The sequence below is a fragment of the Sapajus apella genome, unplaced genomic scaffold (genome assembly GCF_009761245.1).
Source record: "Sapajus apella isolate SASKATOON/1434 unplaced genomic scaffold, GSC_monkey_1.0 scaffold4, whole genome shotgun sequence".
Lineage (NCBI taxonomy): Eukaryota > Metazoa > Chordata > Mammalia > Primates > Cebidae > Sapajus > Sapajus apella.
Window position 1 is genome coordinate 50,454,964 of NW_022436944.1, and position 26,424 is coordinate 50,481,387.

Below are 26,424 nucleotides of genomic sequence, written 5' to 3' on the forward strand. Positions count from 1 at the left end.
GAAGAGGAAGACTGGGACGTCCTTCTGAGTTACTTCTTATCAGCCAGTCTCTCCTCTGCGCAAGGGAGCACAGGGAAAGCAGAAAGAACAGCACTGCACTGGAGAAGCCCCACTTGTATCAGGTGAGAAAATAAACAGATGATAATAGAGCTCTTCAAAACTTAGGTGGTACAGCTTCATTTAGCACAAAATCCCACCAGGGAGCTTGGGAGATGTGTTGCAGTTAAGTGAAGAGAGAGGTCAGAGAGAAAGGCTTCTTACTGAAAGTACATTTGGTCCAGACGAAGAAAGCCATAAAGGAATAACTACCACTTCTTGAACACTTGCTCCAGAAATTAACTCATTTAATCGACCAAAACACTTTGAGGTATGGACTGTTATTAATCCCATTTTACAAAGAGCAAACTGAGGCCTCAGGAAGTGGGAAAGTTGTTGAGCCAGGAATCAAAGCCTTGTTGTCTGACTCTGGAGCTCGCAGGGCTTACCATTCCTGGTATACTGCTCTGGAGAATGTGTTTAAAAAATAGTAGCTATGACCCATGGAGAATGTGTTTAAAAAATAGTAGCTATGGCCGCGTGCGGTGGCTCACACATGTACTCCCAGCATTTTGGGAGGCCAAGGTGGGCAGATCATGAGGTCCAGAGTTTAAGACCAGCCACCCAAGATGGCGAAAACTCATCTCTACTAAAGATAACAAAAATTAGCCGAGAGTGGTGGTGGTTGCCTGTAATCCCAGCTACTCGGGAGGCTGAGGCAGAGAATTGCTTGAACCTGGGAGATGGAGGTTGCGGTGAGCTGAGATCGTGCCAGTGCACTTGAGCGGGAGCAACAGAACGAGACTCCATCTCAAAAAAAAATACACACAGTAGCTGTGATTCCTATGCTCATTATGAATAGGGTAGTCAGAGCTACTCTCTGCATCCTGGCAGTTGATATGAAGCCTTCCCAGCAGTAGCTGAGGAGACAGTCACACATTTGAGGAACATTTGGTGACAGCCTCACTTCTCTGGGTGAATCCCTGTTAACAGCCCCCAAGCCTGTTAATTTCTATAGCATGTCACAGTATTGATGCCTTAAAATTTGAGATAACTGCTTTATGTTGATTTCTCTAAAGATATATTTATTCATTCACTCACTCAAAAAGTATTTATTGTGTACCTATTGTGTTGCAGGCATTATTTAAAATGCCACGGATACGGCAGTTTAAAAAGCAGTATCTTTCCTTGAAGGACAGGAAGTCTAGTGACGAGCCAGTATTTAGAGACAGGTAGTGAACAAAGAGATATGTAATATAATGGTGGAGGTGGGTGGGGTGGATGGGATGATTTTAGAAAGAAAAATAGACTTGGGGGATAGATAACGAAAGAAGGTGTCATTTCAGACATTTTAATCCTCTGAAAGAATTCAAAAGAAAAAAGAAAACAAATCTTTCAGAATTGTTTGAAGTAAGAACAAGACAGAAGAAGGTGATTGGTGTGTTACTGTTTTATGAAAAAGGAGAAAATCCTTCTTCATGAAATCGCTGTTCAGCAAGGACAGAACTGGAGACTGGTTCTCTTTTACAAAGAAATCTCTGTCCCAGGCGTTCGGTCTGTTTGCTGTTCATGCAAGTGTTTGTGTGTTGCGTGGGAGGCGGGTGAAGGCCGTCCATTCAGGGCCCCCTTTGGTGAACACAGCAGGCACAATACTCACGTCATCCCCAGCCAAACTGGCCTACAAGCACACTGACTTCCACATCCCCAGTCATTTAGGCCTTTGAATAGAAGCTGACACACAGCAGCCAGCTGAGCAAGTATTTAACGAGGAGTAACACAACTCCAAGAAGGGGTCCTTAGCGTATTGGCAAGTTGCTGCAGCCTTGTGAGATGGAAAAAAACAAAGTGCAAATGAACCAAAAAGAAAGGGAAGGGGGTGGGGGGAAGAAAAAGAGAAAAAAATAGGGAGGCGTTGGAGAGAAGGCTGAAAGAGACCAGGATTGAAACACTTCCTTTTCCTGGATTTCAAGGGATCATGGTTTGGAAAGCAGATATGAAAACTCGGGGGTACCACTTTAGGGAAAAACATCAACAACTTTGCTGCCCTGTGACGTTAAACTACAGTCAACGCGACAGCTGTGCACCAGATGCTGACTTTCTGAGGGATACCATTGCTGTCCCAGAGACCTCCCCTCTGAGTGCTGCGGAACTGGGAAGAGACAGGCAAGCAGAGTTTTCTCTCAAGAGCCCTTTGAGACAAATTATAAGAAGCTGCGAGGGCCAGGCAGTTGCGGGTGGCTTCCATCCACGAAAACACTGCAGGGAGAGATGGCGGGAGAGAGATGGAAGGAAGAGAAAGTCGTTTTCAAGCAGTGAAATAAAGAGGTTTATTAGAAAAGATGCTGTTTGAGGCACTCAAGGAGATCTTGAGTGTTCAGCTCTGCTTGTCTGGCTTCAGAAGCAGTCTGAGGGTGAGACAAAGACTTGGCTTGATGAACTAATTCTGCTGTGTAGGCATATGTCTTGGGTGGAGTGCCTCCCACCCTGGAAGAAGAATTTGAGTGCAAGTAGTTTATTTGGGAAGAGATTGCAGGGAACGCCAGGCAGAGAATGAGGAAATGAGTCAGGAAAGGGAAGGAAGCCAGTAAAGGATATCTTATCAAGCGAGTTACCACCATGGGCAACTGGAATGTCCCGGCATGCCGTGCGGAACACATGCCTCAGTGTCATGCCACCTGACTCAAAGGTAGCTGGGTGTTTATCTTTCCAGCCCCCATCGGTCTTTGCTGGAGGGTTCGTTCCCCAGCCCTCCTCGCCTGTTCCACCTGGAGTTGTGCCCGCCTAACTGGAAGAGCCAGTGCAATGGGGCTGGGAGATGGCGGTGCAGCTGGCACTGCAGGGTCACACTGAATGATGGCGGGTGGCACGTGTGACTGGTCTCATTTTGTGGATACAGGAAGTGAGGCACAAACTCTCCACATCTCTTTTCCAAGTCCTCATACCTACTTTTTGAAGGAGTTAGGGCGGAAACAACAATACCTACGATGCGTATTGTTAGCTCTACCACTTTTTAAGTGCTAAACTCAGTCTTACTCTCTCAGCCCTTTGCTTTTTTCCTTAGCAGCAATTCCAGTTTTTTTAAAAAGGTGATTCTTACTATAGGTTAGCCAGGTGTAACATTTTCTGCAGACTCAGCCCACGCACTCCAGAACTTGCTTTCTCTGCAGTTCTTCACAGGAAAAGAGGCCCAAGGTCAAGCATCATTTGATCACATGTGCAAAGAGGAACTGCATTAATTCTGTTGCCAGCTATGCCCTGATCTGATGCCTGTGATGAAAATGAGATTTTCATCCTTACCTCACCACCAGTCACATCTACTTCCCTAAACCCAGAAAGGACAAGTGTTTGGGCTTAATGTGGGTAAATAATAACAGCTAAGGAGAGGGCTGCTCTTTGCACTTTTTTTTTTTTTACATAGCTTGTTTAGAAATGACAACTAATAACCTTCCACGGTTATATGCTGAGAAGGGCCCCATCAAGGAAGGAAGGGACACACTTGTCATGTTTGTGAAGGGCATATTCCTACTGGGGACTGCCCCAGCTGTACTTGCTCTGGTTAGGGGAGAAATCTCTGAAATGCTTGGCAGAAATGAGCAAGCATGAAAGCTTCCTAAAAAGGAAAGGCAAATTTCTTCAGAGTAACAGTAATACAGTGTATGATTCTAAATGTTCTTCCTGGAATCCAGTGTACTCTTTGGGCCTCAGTTTTCTCAACTGTAAAATGAGGATGTTGGATCACGTCTCTGAAGACTTTTTCAACATTCTTTGTCTGACTCATCTGAAACCCTTAAAATACGTTTAATAACTTGTGTTCTTTTTCCTGTGTCAAAACGCATCTCACATTCCTTATGACGCATTTAGAGCGATGCTACCCCAAGTGTGGTCTTTGGAAGGTGCTGGGTCCTCAAACTCTCTGTTTCTAATTTGCAGTATAAAGACAGAAACCAAGATGTGTTTAGTAATTTTAATAGTTTGATGTTGCGACAACACTCAAGTGGGATTCATTTTTTTTGTAATTCATTTCTACTATATTTTACCAAAGCCTTTATCCCCAATGAATGGATGGCAAAATACCTTGGCTTGTATAAAAAAAAAAATAGATTGAGAAGTGCTCATTTATAAGTAATAAGGGAAAATATTTAATCACTTTGATTCTCACTATTCAACCTAAGCCACTTTTGTGAAAGAAACAGTGGTTAGCAACTGGGGAGAGAGTTGCATTTCTTTATACATAATTATTTAGTAATTTCATAGTTTTAATCGCATACATTTTCCAAAATAAAAATATTTTAAGCACTATCATGAAAAATAAATGAGATACACAGTTTGGACCCAATGATTTTGCCAAAGTGGATTAAACATCCCCGTCTCGAGCTACCTGAAACCCTAGGGGAAAAGTTGGAGTGTCAGAGGTCTCAGGCCATCCACTTGTTGCCAATCGCCAGCTCTTCCCAGTTTCCCAGGACTGCCTGGGTTTTGTTGCATGAGGTCTCATCCTAGGAAGGACCATTGGTATCCATCTGGCTGGCAGAGGGCTTTCTGCCTTCTAACCTCCTCTCACAGGGTTCAGAGTTTCACCCAGGTGTCTCTGGCCACCTTCTTCTTCTGCTGCTGAGTCAAAGCAAATGTCTGAGGCATTCTGAGGGATACTTACAACTTAGGAGCAATTGAGAAATGCCATCCAGGAGGGAATGGCCTCCGTGTTACATGGTCATTCTACAAGTCCTAATGGAGGCCCTGGGAATGACATTGCCTTAATGGCCATAGAAGGAAAAACAAGCAATGTTGCCTGATCATTGCAATTGAATAGCAAAGCTGTTAACTGAGAGGCACGTGTGTAAACACTACCAAACATTAAACCATCTCCATACACATCACAGGGCATCAGGAAAAAAATGGGGGTAGGAGTAGGATGTCCAACATGAGAGAGAAGGGTGAAGAAGAATTGCAAAGATCCATAGTTAGAAAAAAAAAAAGCAAACGTGTTTAGCTGTTTTGGAAAACCTATATTACATAAATAGGACATTTTTAGAAGTTAAAGAAAGGTCAGCTTAAATCATGCACACACTGCAGGTCCCCATCCCTACTCCTGATCTGAAAAACTAATATTAAAATATTGGAGTATGACAGTTTCGGTCAAATGATGATCCCGCCTCCCCAAACTTGTCAATTTTAAACTTAAGAGGAGCCAGAAGAGCCATAAATTCTCCCAGTGGGACACACAGAGCCAGTCCCTTTGCCAGCACCTTTCAGGCTACCCGTGACCTCCCTTCCTTGTGAAATTACCCATAAGTCTAAGATGGGAAGCAGGCGTTGTATCCCTTGGGAATATTAGGGAGTCTCACAACTTCCCAAGATTTTAGGAAAACTAGGAAGTGACCCATTTATAAATCCCTTTGCTCTGGGAAGGGATTATTGCCTTTGTCTTCCTTTCTCAAAAAGCATTCATTAATTTTTCTTTAAGTAAAAATATGCCTAGTGCTGTCTCGTCTCATTCTCCATGAAAACTTGCTTTGATCCACAGAGCACTTATACAAAAATTAAAATAAATTCTGTAGTTTATGTAATTTGGAAGATTAGGACTTGAATTGAATGGGCTCTGGGTTTATAGTCTCAAGGACAAGACTTTTTCTTTGTTCTCAAGGACCGTCAGCCATGAGATTGACAGCTGGGTTTTTTCTGATCCCAGCATTTTCCTCCCCTGATGTTAGTCATGTCCTCCCCTGTCACTTCTGACCATGAGTATAGGGATTATTGTTGTTGATCGGAGGAGAAAGAACTCTCTGAAATGCTTATTGGAAAGGAAGAAGCATGAAAGCTTCCTAGAAAGGCAAAGGCGTTTCATCAGAGTAACTGTAATACAATGTGAGATTCAAAATGTTCTTCCTGGTTTAGTAATTTCACCTTCACGAGAAGGGGCTACATCAAGGCTTCCCCAGGGTAACTTTGCAGCCACAGTCAGATTGTGCAGATTCGCTGAGACAAAGGCTTGGGGAGAAAGGAGAAAGCACTTCCTTGGAAGTTGTATTGGGCCAGCTTTTCTAGAAGTAGAGTCTGACACAGAGACTTTTATCCAATAATTTATTGAGGATAAAGCTCTCAGGAGAAGGAAGTAAGAGAAGCAGGAAGAGGCGTGGAAGGAGTTAAGTAAACTTGTAGTTCGAGAGCGGTCTAACCTCAGCCTGATCGCACAGGAAGCTGTGGAGAGTGTGAATTGCACCAAGAGCCAAGAGAGCTGGTCTGTTAAAATTCAACATCAATTTGTCATTGGCCATAGGCTGTCTGTGACAGTAAGGCAGTCATGTCCAGGAATCTCCAGGATAGGCATCTCCCGTCAGCCAAGGACAATCTCCCAGAAAAAGGCGAAGGTGTGAGCCCTTAGGAGCCAACACCTGTGGCAGCTGGAGGCTATTGGCCCTAGCTTGGTAAAGGAGACCTCGGCAGGTACCAACTAAAATTGCTACAGAAGCAAAAACAATTGAAGATGGAAGGTCTGTGGACTGACTGTACCATATGTAAGGAACAATTTCCTTTTTATGTGTCCTTTACTATTATATTGTAGTACACACATCTCAAGGTATGGTATCAAGAGGGCATCATATTTGATTAGACTGGATTACAAGATAAATTTAGAGAGGAACATGGAGGTAGATCAGTTCAGTCTATTCATTTTGTAGAAAAGAATAAGTATGTCAGAGTAAACACTTCCTGGAAACCAGATCTGATTCTCAGTTTTCTCTTTTGCTTGAATTCAACCCAACTCATATTTATTAAATTCTTACTACGTATAAGGCACAGTTATAGGTACTCAGCAGATAACTGAAAGACAGAAAATTAAGCCGCTGCCTTGGGCCTTAGGCATTTACAGTCTGGTAGAAGATAGGGAATAGAAGAAAAGAATAAGAGTGTAAATATTATTCAAATCACAATTCAGATCTCACCCAAGAGCAGTGTGGATTAAGAGCTTGGGCACTTGAAGGCAAAAGCATGACACACAGGAGGATGGTTTGTGCTTGTCTCAATGTGGTGGGAGGCCTTCATCCCAAATTCCCCTGTATTTAAAACTGTAAAAGAGAAAATATCCTGGCAGCTCTCCTATTTGGGAGAGGCTGAAGAAGATAAATATGCAAATAGGGTTCTGGGAAAGGGGAAAAAAGAAAACAAACAAAGAACACAAACGAGCCATCCCTTTTCAAAATGTCATCTTGCCATGAAAGCTTCTTCAATTCTTAGCCTAGAAGTGCAAATTTATTGAAAGTTTTACTCATTAAATAAGATTATTTTGAAGCGAAAGGCTAAAAATGCTACTTACTTTGGAGAAAAGTGTTGACTCTAGACCATTCTCTCCTTTCAGCCCAGATATGTTTTAGAACCTGGGTGTTTTCTGTCTTTTTAACTATCCTGTGCTCCGTTGACACCTGTATTAGTCTGCTCATTTAAATTGATGTTTTGTTGTCTTGGTCATCCAGAATTTATGTACTGCCGCTTTAGAGAGAATCTAAGATTCATTCATTCACTCACTCAACAAAGCATTTGTTGACAGCCTGTTGTATGGGAGACCCTTGCAATTGTCACCAAGAATACAAGACTGAGACAGGGACTCAACTTGCATCCAAATGCCCACAGTCCAGTTAGATGAAAAAAATAAGCAGGTGAATACATTAAATAAAATATGGTACATGCAAGAATAGAGCCCTGCCCAGAGCGTCTAACCAAGATTGTCTCTAAGGATGTTCAAGGAAGTTTTTTTAAAGAAATTGACCTTAGTTGAAGCCTGAAGCCTTGGTGAAGGGTTACCTCCTCCTCTGTCATTTTCTTTATGGACTACACCATCAGAGGAAGATTATCTTTTTAAAATTTTGTTGATGTTATTGTTCATCTGTCCCCTCTGTCTTCCCACTAAAACAGCATTTTTCCTTTTTTAAAATCAGTGATATAATAAGGAGTCTTTGTAGACAAGTTTTTTGTTGTTGTTGCTTGTTTTTTATTTTTTATAGATACGGGATCTCACTATGTTGTCCCGGTTGGTCTCAAACTCCTAGACTCAAGCAATCCTCCTTCAGCTTCCTAAAGTGCTGGGATTATAGACATGAGCCACAGCACCTGGCCTGTAGACAATATTTTTTTCTAATCACTACTCTCCATGATTTGTTTCTATAGTAAAATAGACATAAAATTCATCTTAACCATCTTTAAGTGTTCAATTTACTGGCACTGAGTACATTCCCAGTGTTGTACAACGTTATTCATTTTTCTGTAACATTTTCATTTGCCCAGCTGAAATTCTCTACCCATTAAAGGATGACTTCTCATTTCCCCTTCCTCCCAGGTTGCCCCTGGATAATCACCATTATACTGTCTCTGAATATACCTGTTCAAGGTGCTGCAGATAAGCAGATTCATACAATGTTTGTCCTTTTATGTCTGGCTTATTTCACTTGGCATAATGTCTTCAAGGTTTATCCATGTTGTAGCATGTGCCAGAGTTTCATTCCTTTTTATACCACAATACCTACATGACACTTAATACCCCATTTTAAATCTCTGTATATTCTGGGCCTTTGGAGGCTCCCGAACCATTGTAATACGTAAGATGTTTCCACTTCCCAAGAACCAGTGTCACCCTTTTGGTGCAGTATCACCCTGTAGAGAATGCCTGTGTTCAAATGTAAGCTCCGTGACCCTGTCAATCTTGTTGTCCACTCTGTCCCCAGCTGTTAGCATAACACGGAGCACACTTTAAGTACTCAACAATCAGTTGTGGAATGCTTCTCTAGCTCTTCCCCTAACCACTCCTTCCTTCTTATTTCAATCCTTTATTATTAAAATTTGCTCTTCATCACAGATGTATTTGTTACTTTGCGCATTAAGCTCCCCAGCCAGGCATCTCACCATGCTCATCTCTTTGGCTGCACATGCCACTCTCGGTGACCCTGTGTTTGCTGGCTTTCTTCACAGAAGTAAAAGATTATGAGCCTCCATTTGGTTCCAAGGTTCGGGAGCACCCCTGTGTCGAAAGCATGAAGGACAACGTGTTGAGAGATCGAGGACGACCAGAAATTCCCAGCTTCTGGCTCAGCCACCAGGTAAGGGGCAACTGTTGAGAAAGGTCAGTAAGATTCATCCAAAGTTGTCTCTTAGGTGACAGAGAGTTCTGGAATATTGGGCTTAAATCTGAGGGCAGGTCCCATTGTGTTCTACGATCCTGTTAAATTTTGTTTATAAAGAAAATTTCAATGAAGGGGATGACCCAATTATTATAGATTCCAACCAGCTGATATATACTCTGAGCGCTCACAAATAGGCATTTGGAGGGCGTTTGTCACCTTCTCCAAGCCCCCTTGGTTCTGGGTTAAAACATTTTGTTCGTAGCCTCTGCTACTTACTCACTCCTGGGCCTTCACGTCAGGAGTTTACATTTCATCCCCTCTGGATTCCAAATGTTTTCTTCCGGAATCTTCAGCTCCATAAGGAAATACTTAGCAGATGCAGAACAAGCAGAGTTTGTCAGGCAGCTGGATGGAGAAGTGACTGTGACATGCAGAGGGTTGTGGACAGGTGTCTGCAGGCTGTGCTCACAGACTTTGGAGGCCTCAGAGAGCACACGTGGGAAAGAAGAGACCCACTCCTCACTCTGGAATTAAGGAAAGCAAAGGAGAGGAGAATGCTGGGGAAGGAAGGAGAAACCTGTCTGCTGGGAACATCCTAACTGCCTCTTATATTTCCTTGTCTAGAAATGGTAGCTAAGGCTGATGATAGCAGGGCAGTCGTTCTGGTCTTAGAAAGAGGCCGATCCAGATTGTTTGAGGGCACTTGGGTGAGGGCAGTGGTCAGAGAAAAAAGAGCACGATAGTTTGTGAGTGAAACAGAAGTGGCCGTGTGTCTGACACACCCAGGAAAGCGCCCTTCGTGGAGAATGAGAGAGAACAGTGTGGCCCAGCTCACTGAGAAAACTGTTCTTCTACTAACTAAACCCTCTTATTGCCTCTTTTGGATGAATTCCCTCAACCGTGAAGGCTGAGGCTAAGTCGTAGGTTTCCCTAAGGGCAAGGCACAGTCAGATAAGAAACAGGAACAAATCAGGCACAATCGGGAAGACAAATGGAGCAGGAAGCCTGGTCTCTGCCAGTCCTGGCCCAGAGCCACTTCAGCAGACAGACCTTACTAAAGTCCGTGGAGGGGGTGGGGGTGAACCAGGCTGTGGTGGGTCACGGGCTGCTCTGTTTGGTCAAATCCTCTTTGACTCTAAAACTGTAAGAATGTTTTGCACACATTCTGAAATCAGAATGTGCTGGAGTGTTATGTTTCTTTCAAACCCTGTGGCCTCCTCTGCTGTATAGTTCTCGTAATGAAGCCATTATTCATGATGATAAAATTCTGAAAAGAATTTGCATAATACATTTTTTCTCATAATGAGGTTTGTTGCCCTATTGATTTCAAGTTAATGCTTAATATTTAATTTAATTTACTGCCTGTAATTACAGTGCCAGAATAAAATAAATGTTACTTGTATACCAACAGTAACACTCTACTCTTAACGGGGCCATCAGTCAATGCTGTCAATTAGGTGAATTATGCAATTAATTTAACATTATGAACTCATGGGGTGGGGAGGGAGAGAGAGGCTCCTAGGTGTGTTTGGAAAGTTGTTGGTATTAGAAGGCAAGTGGAGAAAGTGCCAGCTCTCCCAGGTAGTTTAATGATTTGTCCACCCCGCTCCAGCCACCTGCGTGAGGGCTCGCCATTGGCAATGTTGACCTCGTAACCGGGGGAGCGCACTCTGTTTCCACCTATCACAGCATTTATTTAACTCCCGCCTGCTTTATTTCCAAAAAGGATTGGAAATGATAGCGAAAATATTTGCAATGCAAAATGAAAGTTAGGCCAGCGAGAGAAAACTCTTGCCACTTCCTGGGCAGGATCTCCTGGATGGGCTCCTTGGATGGGGCCTTGATTGGGTTGGGGTGAGCCCTATGAAATGGCATAGAAATGGCTGTGGGTCAGCACGCCTGACCCACAAAGGCGGCTGTTTCATAGGGTCCAACCTCATGTTGTGGAAGAGGAATGGAGCATCCCGGAAGTCATCCTTGGGAGCTCGTAGATGCTGCTCCTGAATCACGCCACAAGATGTGTGGCCTTTCCAAATAAAACAACGCCGAGGCCTGCATACAACTCTGGGGTAGTCAGCCCTGTTCCGACAGAACAGTGTGTGTGACCCAGCTATATGACACTCTGGAAAAGGCAAAAACTACAGGGACAGTAGAAGATCACTGGTTACCAGGAGTTTAGGGGAATAGAGGGAGGGATGAATAAGTGGAATGCAGGGGACTGGCGGGCAGGGTCAGATAAACTACTCTGTATGATACTATAATGGTAGATACGTGTCATTATACATTTGTCAAAATCCATGGAATATACAACACCGAGAGTGAGCCCTGATGTAAACTATGAATTTGATTGATAATGATGTGTCAGTGTCAGTTCATCAGTCATAACAGATGTACCATGTAGACGCATGATGTCGAGGTGGAGAGGCTGTGATGTGTGGGGAAGGGGTTTGTGAAAGCTCTGCACTTGCCACTCAATTTTGCTGTGAACCTAAAACTTCTCTAAATAGAAAGGTGTGAAAATGATATTAGGGGCCACGACATGGGGAATTTTCAGGTATTGTGAGTGTTAGTGTACCCCAGAAGCCCAGCAGAGGGTCACTGTGCTGTCGGCACCTATTGTGATCAGGTAGTACCAGAGCCAACAGGTGTGGCAGGTCTCCATCATGGCTGCCACCGGCACAACCCCCGCTTTCCATGTGGAGCTGCTGGCCTCCAGCAGAGGGCACTCCGTCAGCACGCATTAAATGCACAGGTACTTTTGGACCCTGCCCTCACTATAGCAACAGGGTCAGCAGGCCACCTTGCCCCTCAAGGAGCCCAGCAACTCATGGTGCCCTTTCCCACTACAGGGCATCCAGATGGTGTGTGAGACGTTGACTGAGTGCTGGGACCACGACCCGGAGGCCCGTCTCACAGCCCAGTGTGTGGCGGAACGCTTCAGTGAGCTGGAGCACCTGGACAGGCTCTCGGGGAGGAGCTGCTCTGAGGAGAAGATTCCTGAAGACGGCTCCCTAAACACTACCAAATAGCTCTTCCGGGGCAGGCTGGACCAAGTCCAAAGAGGCTGCCCCTTTCACCAAAGAACAGAGGCAGCAGGAAGCTGCCCCTGAACTGATGCTTCCTGGAAAACCAAGAGGGTCACTCCCCTCCCTGTGAGCTGTGGGGCTAGGCCAAAACAGCAGCAGCAGGGAGTGGGTGACATAGAGCATTCTACGCCTTTGACGTCGTCATAGGATAAGCTGTGTTAGCACTTCCTCAGGAAATGAGATTGATTTTTACAATAGCCAATAACATTTGCACTTTATTATTGCCTGTATATAAATATGAATAGCTATGTTTTATATATATATATATCTATATATTTCTATATCTATATATATATATATATAGCCATACCTTGAAAAGAGACAAGGAAAAAGATCAGATATTCCCAGGAAATTGGTTTTATTGGAGAGCTCCAGAACCAAGCAAAGCAGGAAGGGACCCATGACAGCATTAGCATTTGACAATCACACATGCGGTGGTTCTCTGTAAAACAGGGAACTTTGCACGGGGAAAGAGGCTCCATGTCTCACAGCCAGCTTTGACCACGTGGCACTTGCTTTTGCAAAATAATCATTCCCTGCCTAGGGGTTCTCTTCTGGCCATGGAACTAAGTACAGTGGCACTGTTTGGGGACCAGTGTTCCTGGGGTTCCTGTGTGCCTTTGTTTCTCCTGGACTTTTCAGTTAAGCTCCAGGCACCACATCTGAGGGGCTCCCTTAGAAACTCTCTCTCAGCGTAGTTTAGAAACTCCACCCCATCTTTAATACCTTAAAGGTTGTGAGCCCCACTTTTTACCTTCTTGGGTTGCAGAAAAATCAGAACAGATTTCCCCATCCTTGCAGTTGCCCCACCGTCTACTAATGAAAAATAGGTCTTTTTTTCATATTCCCCCAAAACTTACGTTACTAGTCTCTGCTCCCAGCCTTCATCCTTTCGTAAAAAGGAGCAAATCCCCACTCAAGGCTTCATCGTTTTCATTACTTTTTTCATTACGCTTGACTTGATTCTCTAGTTTTTTATTGAAACACCCATCAACGGGTTCCATCTTTCTGGGCTCCTGAGTGTTCAAGCACAGTGTGGCCGCATGAAGAGGCCTTGAACTGAGCAATACTATCACTGTCAGGACTAAGACCTTGGGAACTCTAAACATATGTGTTGTTTGGTCAGCTCAGCGTTTTAAAAAGTGAAGCCATATTATAGATATTTGGAGATTTTGCAGAAAAATCTGGATCCCCAGGTAAGGATGGCAGATGGTTTTCAGTTCTCTCCAGTCCACGTTCACAAAATGTGAAGGTGTGGAGATGCTTACAAAGTTGCCTCACTCCTCACTGTAAACATTAGCTCTTCCCAGTGCCTACCCGACCCTAGTCCAGGAATTAAATCTGCACCTAACCGAGGTCCCTTGTAAATCTGCATCTAACCAAGGTCCCTTAGCATTTATTCTCTGGCTAGATATGATTTTGACTACCTTGTCTGGTGTTAAGATTTGAAGTTGGTCTTTTATTGGACTAAAGGGGAACTCCTCTAAGGGTCCCAGTTAGCCCAAGTCTCTTTTGCTTCTATAGTACTAGTTTTACCCTCTGCATTGGAGAGAGGAACCCTTTACTCCAAGAAGCTTTTCTCGTGGTTACCGTTCTCTCGCCATCACGCCAGCCTTCCCTACCTTTGCAGAAATTGCTGGAGGACTTGAATGTGGGACACATAAGTCCCATTTTGCAGTTAGGAAATTTGTGTCCACAAGGACAAGAACAAAGTGTGAGCTTTAATACTCCATAGGAAACTTGTTAACCAACAAAGAAGTGTCAATGCTGCAAGTAATCTCTTTTTTAAAACTGTTTTTGAAGCTACTTATTTTCAGCCAAATAGGAATATTAGAGAGGGACTGGCAGTGAGAAAATCAGCTCTGTTTGGATGCTGGAAGGTCTCATTTTATTGAGATTTTAGGATACATGCAAAAGTTTGGAATTAGGCGGAACCTCTGGGCACCCTGCTCCGTGTGGGTGGGCTGAGAGTTAAAGCCAGTGTGGCCGCAGTCGCATAGATGTGCCTAGAAATTCCACTTGCACCGTTGAGCATGCTGATACCATCCCAATAGCTGTTGCTCATTGACCTCTAGTGGTGAGTTTCTAGAATACTGGCCCATTCATGAGACATTCAAGATTCAAAAGAGTATTCTCACTTCTGGGTTATCATCAGCATAAACTGGAATGTAGTGTCAGACGATACTGTGGCGTGTTTTATTTATGTTTTTTTTTCTTATTCAAGAAAAAAGACCAAGGAATAACATTCTGTAGTTCCTAAAAATACTGACTTTTTTCACTACTATACATAAAAAGGAAGTTTTATTCTTTTATGGAACACTTCAGCTGTACTCGTGTATTAAAATAGGAATGTGAATGTTATATACTCTTTTTATATCAAAATTCTCAAGCACTTATTTTCGTTCTATGCATTGTTTGTCTTTTATATGAATAAAATGTTTATTAGAGCGAATAAAGCAAAATACTCAGGTGAGCGTCGTGCCTCCTGTTCCCATTCCTAGTCGCTAAGTCCATTTGCCTCATTTGGTTATTTTGCAACTTATGTAGAAAACATCACCAGATAAATCATCTCCAACTTTTTCATACTTACCGTCTTCCTCAACTGACAGTCTCACACTCCTTAAAAAAAAGTCACAGAAGGCCGGGCACGCTGGCTCACCCCTATAATCCCAGCACTTTGGGAGGCCAAGGCGGGTGGATCACGAGGTCAAGAGATCGAGACCATCCTGTCTAACATGGCGAAACCCCATCTCTACTAAATATACAAAAAAAAAAAAATTCGCTGGGCGTGGTGGCGTGCACCTATAGTCCTGGCTACTTGGGAGGCCGAGGCAGGGGAATCGCTTGAACCCGGGAGCCGAAGGTTGCAGTCAGCTGAGATCGCGCCACTGCACTCCAGCCTGGGAGACAGAGTGAGACTCCATCTCAAAAAACAAGAGTCACAGAAGCTCAGTAATATGAGATGAAGCGGATGCCGCTCATGCCCTGTTTGCCATGCTGGCATTGTGGCATAATGTCCCTCTGAACGCCCGGAAGACCTCTCCCCACAGTCTCAGGCGCTGTCTCTATCCACATGGCTGTTTCTTGCAGGGATTTTCACAGCCAATGCTGCTTCTGTTTTCTCCATTTCTCATGGTAGCAAGCTGTTGGCTTTCTTCTTGACTCTTGTCATATTCCATGCTTCCCTTTTCTGCCCAGATACCACATTGGTGCTTTTAATCGAATAACCTGAATGGTGAGATGAATATGCCTCAGGAAATTGGCTCCAGGTCATTCCTTGTGACAAAGGGCATGAGATTTTCTGCGTGAACTTCATGCTACCTGTTTTGGAATCTGAGAGATTCTGTGGCTTTTCTCTGTTATCAGCTGAGCTCTAAATAGGTAATGTCATAGTGCCTGCACCAGGGTATTTCAACCTGAGCACTGCTGACTTATTTTTGCATTGGATGATTGTGTGTTGAGGAGGGAAGCCGTCCTGTGGACTGCGGGGTGTTTAGAACATCCCTGGCCTCCACCCACTAGATGCCAGTAGCACCCACCCCACAGCTGTGACAACCAAAAATTTTTCCCGATCTTGCCAAATGTCCCCTGAAAGACAAAGTCCCTCTCAGTGGATAATCACTGAGCTAGATGATGTGGTCCTACTATGGGCCTTAGTTACAGTCTTGTCTTTACTAGTAGCAATTTTAGTCATGACTAGCTGTAGAGGTCACTTGCTCCTCCATTTAGCAGCTTTGTGATCTCCAAGAATTACTTAACCTCTCCATGCCTCGGTTTCATCATGTATAAAATGAGATTTTACAAGCCTCATCCTATACAAGATACAATGTGGCAAGAAGACACACTAGGCTTTTGAAGATGGCTCTTGAACTTTTTGGAAAGCCTTCACTACACGCTGGCCTATGTTAAGTTGGTTTAGTATGCCAAGGACTGCTTAGGCAAAGACGCCGATTTTTAGGTAAAACCTAGAGAACATTTATAGCAGAGGAGAATGGGCACATTCCCCAGGTCTGCAGGACAGGAAAGTGCGTGTCCTGTGTGAGCACTGATAATCTGAGAACGCTCACTCCCCGAGTACTCGCTGTGTCATTGGATCGGATCCACCACTAGCTTGGTGAAGTACATAGTCTGCCCATTTAACAGACGAGGAATCGTATGGTCAGAGAGCTCAAATGAGACGCTCAGGTCTCAGCAGGTAGAGTCTAGAGGCAAGGCCAAGTTGTCTTGGAACTGGAATTTGGAAAACCTGACATGCTTGGTTCTTTACTTCCTGCTGTTTCCTGAGGGATCGACCAGCCCAAGCAAGACCAAAAGGCAACCCCATGAAGAAGCCCTGCTGCTGCATCACTGTTGTCATCGCTCTCTGGGTCTCTGCTCAGTGGAGGCAGGAAGGATGCTTTTCCACTTGGATTGCCCGACTTCCTCTGCATTCACATGATATGTGTTGTCTAGATGCTTGCTGAGAGAACAATGGAAGATGAGTGAATATGTGTACACTGCGTTTCCTAATGTGTGAAATGTGTACTTGTATCTGCGATGATTTAAGATTGTGCCACTTTTATAAAAATAGATCCACCTTTATTTTAGTGGATCATTAACATGTATTAGAAAAATTCATTATCACAGTAGGTAAGCCTGGGCTTTCACAAATAATGTTGCTTGAAATATGGCTGAGATTAAAAATTTGAATTGATTTTTAAAATACATTAAGTAAATGGTACTTATTCATGGCAACTACAGGAGGTGTGAATGCAAATGACTGAAATTAGGGAGCTCTACCCAAGGGGGCAAATTCATATTAATTGCTAACATTTATTGAGCACTTGGTAAAGGCCAAGCACTATTCTTTTACCTTTTTTATCTGCTTGAAGGCCCTCAACAACCCTGTGAAATATCTTACCCTTATCTTATAGAGGAGGAAACTGAGGCAGAGAGCAAGGTCTTGCTAAGGGCCACAATCGTTAGCATGAGAATTTGAGCTGAAACAGCTGGACTGCAGAGCACAGACTCCCACCTTCAACACAAGATAAAGCTGGGTTGAGGGGGTAACAACGTGGAGCCTCTGGAGACCTCAAGGGTCTGATTCACCAGTCCAGAATAAGGAGGAGGCAGATGCAGTTAGCACTGGAGAGGAGGGAGTTAGCCACGAGGGAGCCCAGGGAGGAAAAGTTATTCCTCAAATGCACATGGACTCTGGGCTCCAGCCCAAGAGCTTCAGCCAAAACAGGAGCCAAGGTCTTCTAACCCCTCTCCCTTCTTCCACGCTCTGTTTTGCTGGGGTTAGTTCTTGCTACTGCAAGGTCAGGAACATTCCCAACTGGCAATTAGTCTCCAAGTGCCCTCAGCACGGACTCAGTCCTTTGCACCAGTCAGCATCCTTTGAATGCAGTCTGTTTTTGTGCCCAGGAGTTCCTATTTGTGGTGGCTGTTTTTATTTTAAGCTCTTTATGCAAATGACACGCTAATGGTCCTGTCCTAAGGAAAATTCTGTCTTCAGGTGACAGGGAACTTTTCATTTAAACAAGTGTATCTATCCTTTTCCACTGAAGTCACAACAGTTGGTGTCTGCTTATTTTGTTCATTTTCCTCCTCAAATAGGCTAGCTCATCATTGCTTATCACATTTCCAATTAGTTTCTTTTTTTTACCTGAATAGTTATAGCTCCACACTCTGGGTTTGGGGCCATGCCTTTCAGGCCTACTTTGCAAACTGTGCTGATAAAGACGAGATTGTGAACTTACCCACATTACCTGGGCTGCCAATCAGCCTCACACAGTGTAATTTAATTCTAACTTACCTCCTGATCTTTGGTGCATTTAAAAATAACTTGTTAATAGTCTTCCTATTCTAATTAAGCTAAAATTGCACACACTGTGAAATGCTTGCTCTCTTGCTCTCTTGTGTCCTCTCTCTCTCTCTCTCTCCACACACACACACACACACACACACACACACACACACACACGCACGCACACACACACACACCATTGATCCTTAAAAATCATTTCTGTAAACAGCCTGTGTAGCACAGTGCTTCTGAAATTCTCCTCAAAATCTTCCCCTTACCTATGCCCACAATGATAGCAGAATAAAATAACTGTAGCCCTGGTACCCTACGTTCATTAAAATATTCATAATAAATTGTCTAAATATTTATAACAAAGTGATTAAATTGGAACCTCTAGAACCAAATCTCCTTGGTTCAAATCCCAGCTCTGCCACTAACTGTAGCTTTGTGCAGGCCTTTTAACTGCTTTTATTTCTTGGTTTCTGAATGTGTAGAATGAGGACACTGATAAAATCTACTTGGGAAAGTTGTAAGGGTTAAATGAAATACTGAATTTTTAAATGATTGGAACAGAGACCAATGCAGGTAAGTATTTATTGCTATAATTCAGTTTTGCATTCTTTAAAATGAAGCTGTGTTGTTGCAATATTTTAAAGATATATCGTTCCCAAAATTTTTGGGTAAAATTTACTCTTAAGGAAGATAAGTCATGTTTAAGCGTAATTGTGAGCGGACCACCCTTTTTCCTTGAGGGGCTTTCTTAATTGGGTGAATGGCATGGCTGTGGTGGGACATACAGGGCTCTGTGAGACAGGAAATCTGGGGGGGGCTGTCGAGCTCCATTACCACTCTTTTTTAAAAATATATTTTATTGTGTTTTAGGTTTTGGGGTACATGTGAAGAACATACAGGATTGTTGCATAGGTACATACATGGCAATGTGGTTTGCTGCCTTCCTCCCCATCGCCTATATTTGACATTTCTCCCCATGTTATCCCTCCCCAACTCCCCACCCCCTGCTGTCCCTCCCCTAGTTCCCCCCACCGCCCCAGACCTCAGTGTGTGATGCTCCCCTCCCTGTGTCCATGTGTTCTCATTGTTCAACACCCACCTATGAGTGAGGACGGGCGGTGTTTGATTTTCTGTTTTTGTGTCAGTTTGCTGCCACCCTCTTCTTTTATGGATTCAGTGTCTTGTTCTTTTGTTCCGTGTGAGAATCATCCCTGCCCTGCCTACATTAGCAAGCTGGAGAAAAATGAAAGAGGTAAACACACATGGAAAATGTACTAAAATATTAATGCAAGGATGCAAGGTATAAGCTTTGCTGGCACATTAGCTCTTCATTCATGAGTAACGTCACAAGCATTTGGGAATATGTATTTTATGTAGGACCTATATTTTACATATATGCTAATCATCCTAGAAGCCCTGCAAGGTACATACTATTTTTTTCCATTTTTCAGTTACGGAAATTATCTAAGTTTGCACAACTTGAACCCAGGTCTCTGTGAGTACAAAGCTATCTACTCTTCCAAACTGTTTTATCCGTATTTATTTCCTCCATCAAACATTAGTTGAACTCAAAGTGGTGTATCACCCAAGGTCGGCTGGCATCTTGACAGCAATAACTATGTGTTACTCAGCATCTTGCCACAGCACCTAGCAAAGAGTGGAGAGTGTAACAGTCTTTCAATTAAGTTTTGCTGAAGAAAGAAATAAAGGCCCTTGGTCTTTAGAAATTCACAATTCAGCTGAGGTGACAGACACATACTAACCAACAACACAGCACGTGATTAGCATGTCCGAATCAGTAATGTCTCTGGAATAAAACAGCCTGTGAAATGTCTGACTTTCGCTGAGAAACTACCAGTATGAGTTGGACTGCTGACCCACATCTGCTTATGTGGCCGTAGTGCTATAGCCACTGTTGATACCCTGAGAGGACAGCCTTGTTCTTCCAGGGCTCTTACAACTCTCTTTTAAGGAGCTTTTATTAGATCCCTGGAGCTACTGTAAAACATTGCCCCAGTTTTGGAGACATAAACCAACAGAAATTTATTTATTATCTCACATTTCTGGAGGCTAGAAGCCTGAAATCAAGGTGTCTGCAGGTTTCACTCTCTCTGAAATTGTTTATGAGGACATTTTTCATCTGATTTAGGACCCCCCTGGATAATCCAGGATGATATCATCTCAAGATTCCTAACTTAATTACATCTGTAAAATCCATTTTTCCTCATAAGGTCACATTCACAGGTTCTGAAGACTAAGGCATGGACAGATCTCATTGGAAGCCGTCATTCAACCCACTGCAAAGCGTTAGTCAATTCCCCTGGTATGAATGCTTCCACGATGGAAGGATATCGAGCTCAAGACTCTCCCTTGTTCACTTGACGCCTTCCCAAAGATGACTGACAGCTTCACAGATTTTATTTGGTTTCATTTCCTGTCTTAATGAAAAAAAAGTAGGAATGGCTATACTGTATAATGATTAAAACATCATGTAAGGATTACCCCTTATCTAAATGTTTGCCCATGCTTTGTGAACATCTATCATTTTTCCAGCAGTTACAATTTTTTCTTTCCAGGAATATGGGAATGAGGTGAATTTGACAACTTCTCCCCCACCCATTGTATCCTCTTTTAATGTCACCCTGTGTTTAACAGTCCCTGACACAATGTAGGAGCAATCCGTGGTACTCAAAGAATATTACAGAATTTAACAACAGTGCCAAAGTTAGGAGTAAACTATGACTATGTAAATATGTCTCGATCCAGTCTCTTCTCATTAGATTACGCTGGGCCACAGGAATACCCTGGGTGAGAAGGGAAAGTTGGGTTCTAGCCCGAGTCCCGTTATTAAGTCTCTTAGCTCCATGACCCTTGGATATTCTAGTTATTATTACTACAAAACTTAGTGGCTTAAAACAACCTTTTTATTTTGCTCAAATTTTCTGCATCAGACATTTGGGAAAGGCTTAGGTTGGATGGTTTTCACCTGGAGTTTCTTCTACCATTGCAGTCTTTCTTCTGATGGCTCAGCTAGGCTGGATACTCCAAATGCCTCACTCTAGTAGTTAGTGCTGGTAGTTGACTGGGAGCTCAGTTGGGGCCATCGTCTAGGACACCTGCACATGACTTTTTCAGCTGGCAGTTTAAAGACAACAGTTCTAATATGACATCTGGCTTCCTCCAGGGTGAGTGTAGAACCTGTGGAAACTGCAGGGGTATTTATGACATAGCCTCAGAAATCATACAGTATCACTTCTCCCATACTCTATTGAGCCAAGCAGTTGCAAGTCACCCAAATTTAAAGCAATGGGACCTAGCTCCCCACCTCTCAATGGGTGACGTGACAGAGAATTTGGGAGCAATATTTTAAAATCACCACATGTACTTTATACTATGTGAGAGCCTTATTCTTATCTGTAAAATGGGACTACATTTCTCTAAGGCTCTTCTGGGACTTAAAGTCTATGGAGCATTCTCCTTTAATAATCTTAATTTATAGGTACTTACATTAGTATTCATATGCCAATTCTTTTCTATCATAAAATACTCATAGTACATAGAATTTTTAAAAATAGTAAAAAAGCTCAGTTTCAATGCCTAAATCTTTATATATTTATACATTTAGAGTTTTTTTCTGTGTGTAGTGCTTACGTGTCTCTGTGTGTGTACGTGTGGTGAACCTACCAGTACATCATTTTGGCATCTTTTTCTCATAATTAAACAAGCCAGAAAGACATTCTAAAATTTTGTTTTTAAGGACCATCAGTTGCCATTATAACCAAACATACTATAAAACAGTAACATTTAATATCCTAATTAAATTGTAGTGGTCGTTGACCTCAGATTGCAAACTTGGGTGTGCGAGAAATATCTTTACTGTAAATCTGTTTTAATTTTTATTCTGAACCCCTGTCCTGCTGAGTTGGTGGGAAATATAGCCCTTCATTTTTGAGACAACCTTCCCCACTAACTCCTGAGGTTATGTCATTCATCCAGGCCTCACGCAGTTGGAACAAAGGGGAAGGGGCTGAGGAGTTGTGATACTCAATTGTCCATGAAACCGAATTCACCCAGAAATACCCATTATCCCTGTTTGCTAGGCTTGCTCAGGTCTGTCTCTCCTGTGGTTCCTTGCCTTGCAGGGAGTTTGTTACTACTCTCCAGGAAACAGAGTATCTCAGGTCTAGACTAGCTTTCTGGTACAGCATAAGCAATTTCCTTATATCCTCCAGGTCCTCAGGGTCCTGCCTGGGAGCAGTGGGCAAGCGCCCTCTGCTCTGAAGGTCACCACAACTCTCTCTCCCTCAGGTCCTACAGATTCCATATCCTCTGCCTTTTGCCTTGCCCAGGCTCTACTCCTGTTCTTTTCTCAATAGTTTTTGATAGCCTATCAATATCATTAGCAACCAAATAACTGCTTCGCTTCATCCTGAAACCGTCCCTGGGAAAGGAAATATTTACATTCCATCTTTCTACTGCTTCAGAGAAAAGAAGAACCAAATGACTATTTTTTCCACAATAAGAGTGAATGTTCACATCCTGCTACAAAAGAATACATCAAGCTAATTTACATGCATTGCATATCCTCTGGTATATAAAGGGAGTCACGCTTCCATCAGATAGGTTTTTGAGTCTGTGTTCAACTGCTTCCTAAATCTCCTGGGTCTAATGGGAGAACAGCCTCTTTCATGACTGATGACACTGAAGAAATGCCAAAGAAAGAGCAAAATGGCAGACTTAGAGTTTATTGCCAGGATGAGATAATACAGATTCATAATCCCGATGTGCTGTTTCACATTCAAAAGCTCAGAAAAATCGAAATAACTCCCAGCTCATTTGGCTTCTAAACCTGACCTGGAGTAATATGAGGCTACTTTTAAGTCTTTATTTATCACAATGTGGGTGCATATTTATATGTTATATACCAGAAATATTAGTATGATTGATTATGGGAGCGTGACCTACTTTCTGCTGCAGGGTTTCACATGTTGGGGCTCAGAAAATGAAATGCTGAAATATGCTGCTTTGAACTTCCAACTGAGAGGACCCGAGGAACCCCAAATTCTGAGTTCCTTATTTGACTAAGAAGTTCTTCCAGAAGACATTCAGTTGTCTTGCCCCACCCCACCCCTTCACCCCCGTAATTTCATCAAACAGAGGAGACTAACTCATAGGAAAGAAGATTGGAGCTGACTCCACACTTGGAGCCCATAAAGACGTTTTCCCAGGCTATTGTCTGTTCTTCAAGCCCATAAAAAAAAATATCACGTATTCCTCCTCAAAAATCGTCTATATCTTCCACTTTTCTTTCCCCCATGAAAAGTGTTGAGATTTATTCTGCGCCAATGTGAGTGACCATGGCCTGAGAATCGTCTCAAGAGCTTTTTCAAAAGTGTGACTGAGCTGGTCAGGTTACAATTTGATTTTATACATTCTAGGGAGACAGGAATTTTAGGTAAAATTATAAATCAATATATAGAAGGTATACATTGGATCAGCCTAAAGTGGTAGGATATCTTGAAGGCAGGGTTGAGGAGGTGCTTATAGGTCATAGGTAAATTTAAAGATTTTCTGATTGGCCGTTGGTTGAAAGAGTTAAGTTTTATATAAAGACTTGAAGTCAGTAGGAAACAAATGCTTGGGGAAAGATAAGGGCAGTTGTGAAGGTCAAGGTTTTTGGTGTGTAGATGAAGCCTCATAGATAGCAGTCTTCAGAGAGAATAGATGATAAATGTCTCTTTTCAGACTTTAAAGGTGTCAGACTCTCCGTTAATCTCATCTAGATCCAAGAAAAGCCTAGAAAGAGAAGGCCTGACTCTGTTAATGGAGATTTCACTCTACAAGTGAAAATTTTGCCATTTCAAAATATGTTAAAGAAATGTATTTTAAAGTAAAATATGTTCACTTCCTTCACGTGATGCTATACCAGTCAGGTTGGAATTTGGTGTCTTATTGCCATAGTCTGTCCACTCAGTTTTGTGATCTCCATTTTAATGTTAACGCTGGCCAGTTGTGCCTACACTCCAAAGGGTGGGGGTATGATGAGGCATATCAGATCTTCGTTCCCATCATAGCTGGGAATTCAGTTTTTCAGGTTTCTCTGGGATCTCCCTAGACTAGAGAGGTTTTGATTGAAACTGCCTTTGCAAAGATTGTGACAGAGAAATCTAGCATGGCTGATTCCAATTTGTGTCTAGCCTCACAACCTGGCTGTTTTTACTCATTCTTCAGTGTAGGCCAAGCTAACCATGAAATGGGACTGAATTCTGCTAAGATCTACTCTCTATAATCCATTATTGCTCAAGAGTCAGCTGGCTGGAGGTCACAAGATTTGTGACTTACAGCTCCTTTAGATAGCATCACTATTGTAGAACCTAAGATTGCTTTTTTGAGATGTTTTTCAGACTTTTGCATTCTGGCAGCCACTCACCACACCCAGACTCAGGACTCAACTGGTCCTGTGGCTGTTTACACAGAGTGCCCCTCCAGCACACAAGGACTATTTTCCATGCCCCTGTGATTGCATCCCCAGCTAATCAGCAGCACCCATTTATTAGTCCCCTGCCTACCAAACTATCTTTGAAAAACTCTAACCTCTGAGCCTTTAGGGAGGCTGATATGAGTGATAACTGCAGTTCGTCTGTGTGGTCTGCCTCATGTCAATTAAACTATTTGCTTGCTACAATACCACAATCGCAGTGAATTAATATTGTCCATGTAATAGACAGGAAAAGCTCACCAGGCAATTACACGTTTAGTTAGCTGAGGGGGCTTGGGATTTTACTTTTGGTTTATAAGAGGGGATTTACGCTTCAACCATCTGAACTGTCTTTGAGTTTTCATACTTTTTGTGACTACTGTACATTTGCTTTTTAATATGTTTGTGTCTTTTATCCTGTTAATCTGTTTATTGTCAGTTTATTTAGACAGACTCAATTATCAAAACTTCAGAGAAGTTTAAGCTTCCCTGCACACATAATATCTACCATATTATTTTTTCAGAAAGTTGCCCAAAATTCTAGCTTTCTACACCTATCTTATTCTAGGGATTTGAGATAAGGTTTGGGATATATATGTGTGTGTGTGTGTATATATATATATATATATATATATATATATATAATCAGTAAGTCTCTTTTTCATGGTATTTCTTCATGGGCCCATTACAGGAACAGAGAAAATAATTCTTCCTCTACCCTTGTAAATTCTCAGCTGGGGCCCCAATATAAAAAGACAGTTACAAAAGAAAAACAAACGGAAGTTCATTAACATGTATAACATGTATATAATGACATTTTCTGTAACCTCTGCCTCCCCCCCACCCCCGTCCCCCCAATCTTTATAAACTCCTACATTTAAATCATGAGACTTAAGGTTTCAAACACGAGCTGCCTGAAACTTCTTGCTTCATACCCTACAATAAATGTATACATGACAGACACCAAGGGAAAAATGAGGAAATCTCAAAGAAAGAGCTTAGAATTCAGGCATAAATACTATCTTCAGCTAAAGACAAAACAGAAAAGCCTGTCAGGGAGGAGAAGGTGGCTAGGAAAAGCAGAGTAAAGAAGAGTAAGTTTTGTAATGCAGACATAGGTCAGTACCTTCTCCACTGATAACAGTCTTTAGTGATTTACCCATCTTTCTCTTTCTTATGCGGAGAGGGAGACACACTTAACAAATGGAGATTTCTTTCATAAATGCAAATTTGCCATAAAAAAGGGTTTACTTCTCCTTTCTTTTCAGAGCTTCTCCTGTGTCTGCTGTTTCTCAAAATAATTCTTACTCTAAAGAGGCATATTTTTGGGTGGCATATTCTGGTCTACATCATTCAAGCTAAATCACGGGGCAGGATGATTTTCAGCATAACGTTGTTAAAGCTGAATACCAGGAAAGACTATTTAAAATTTCAAATGCTTGTGTTTCTGAATATCAAGAGGCAATCTGTGAAGAGATTCAAAGCAAGGAAGAAGGCAAGAAGCATAAGAACAAAAACTTCTTATTTCCCCACCACCAAGTCTAGTTAAAATTTTCCAGTTGAAGAGAGACAAAGGAACTAAAATGAGGTAAGACGTTCATGGGGCTGAGGGGCAGTGTGCTGCAGACTTGCAGGAACCATGGAGGCTGAAGGTAAGTCATAATCCAGGGAACAGCCAGCCCCCACTGGAGTAGCACTTTATCCTGTCAGCCCATGACAACAGCATGGTCACTAAGTCAGAAGCTCCAAACTTCCGGATCCATTCAAGTGAGAATCATGTCTCTTGTGCCGAAGAATGACATCAATAGTTTTTCATACTAGCAACTGGTAAGAAGCTCCCATCCATAGCAGCGTACTGCCTCCTTAATGTTATTCAGTGCCGTCTCCAGTGGCCCAAGAGACTTTTCTCAGGCT

At 42.6% G+C, this 26,424-nt stretch overlaps 1 protein-coding gene across 2 annotated transcripts in view; it reads left to right on the forward strand.

Annotated features, from left to right (window-relative positions):
* Nucleotides 1-14,707, forward strand: part of TGFBR2 (transforming growth factor beta receptor 2) — an 87,158-nt gene extending 72,451 nt beyond the window's left edge. For both annotated transcript variants that reach the window (XM_032268359.1, XM_032268370.1), the window contains 2 exons: nucleotides 8,995-9,122; nucleotides 11,996-14,707. In XM_032268359.1, coding sequence (XP_032124250.1) covers nucleotides 8,995-9,122; nucleotides 11,996-12,175 — 308 coding nt within the window. In that variant the 3' untranslated portion in view covers nucleotides 12,176-14,707. The remainder of the gene's footprint in view (nucleotides 1-8,994; nucleotides 9,123-11,995) is intronic.
* The last annotated feature ends 11,717 nt before the right edge of the window (nucleotides 14,708-26,424 follow it).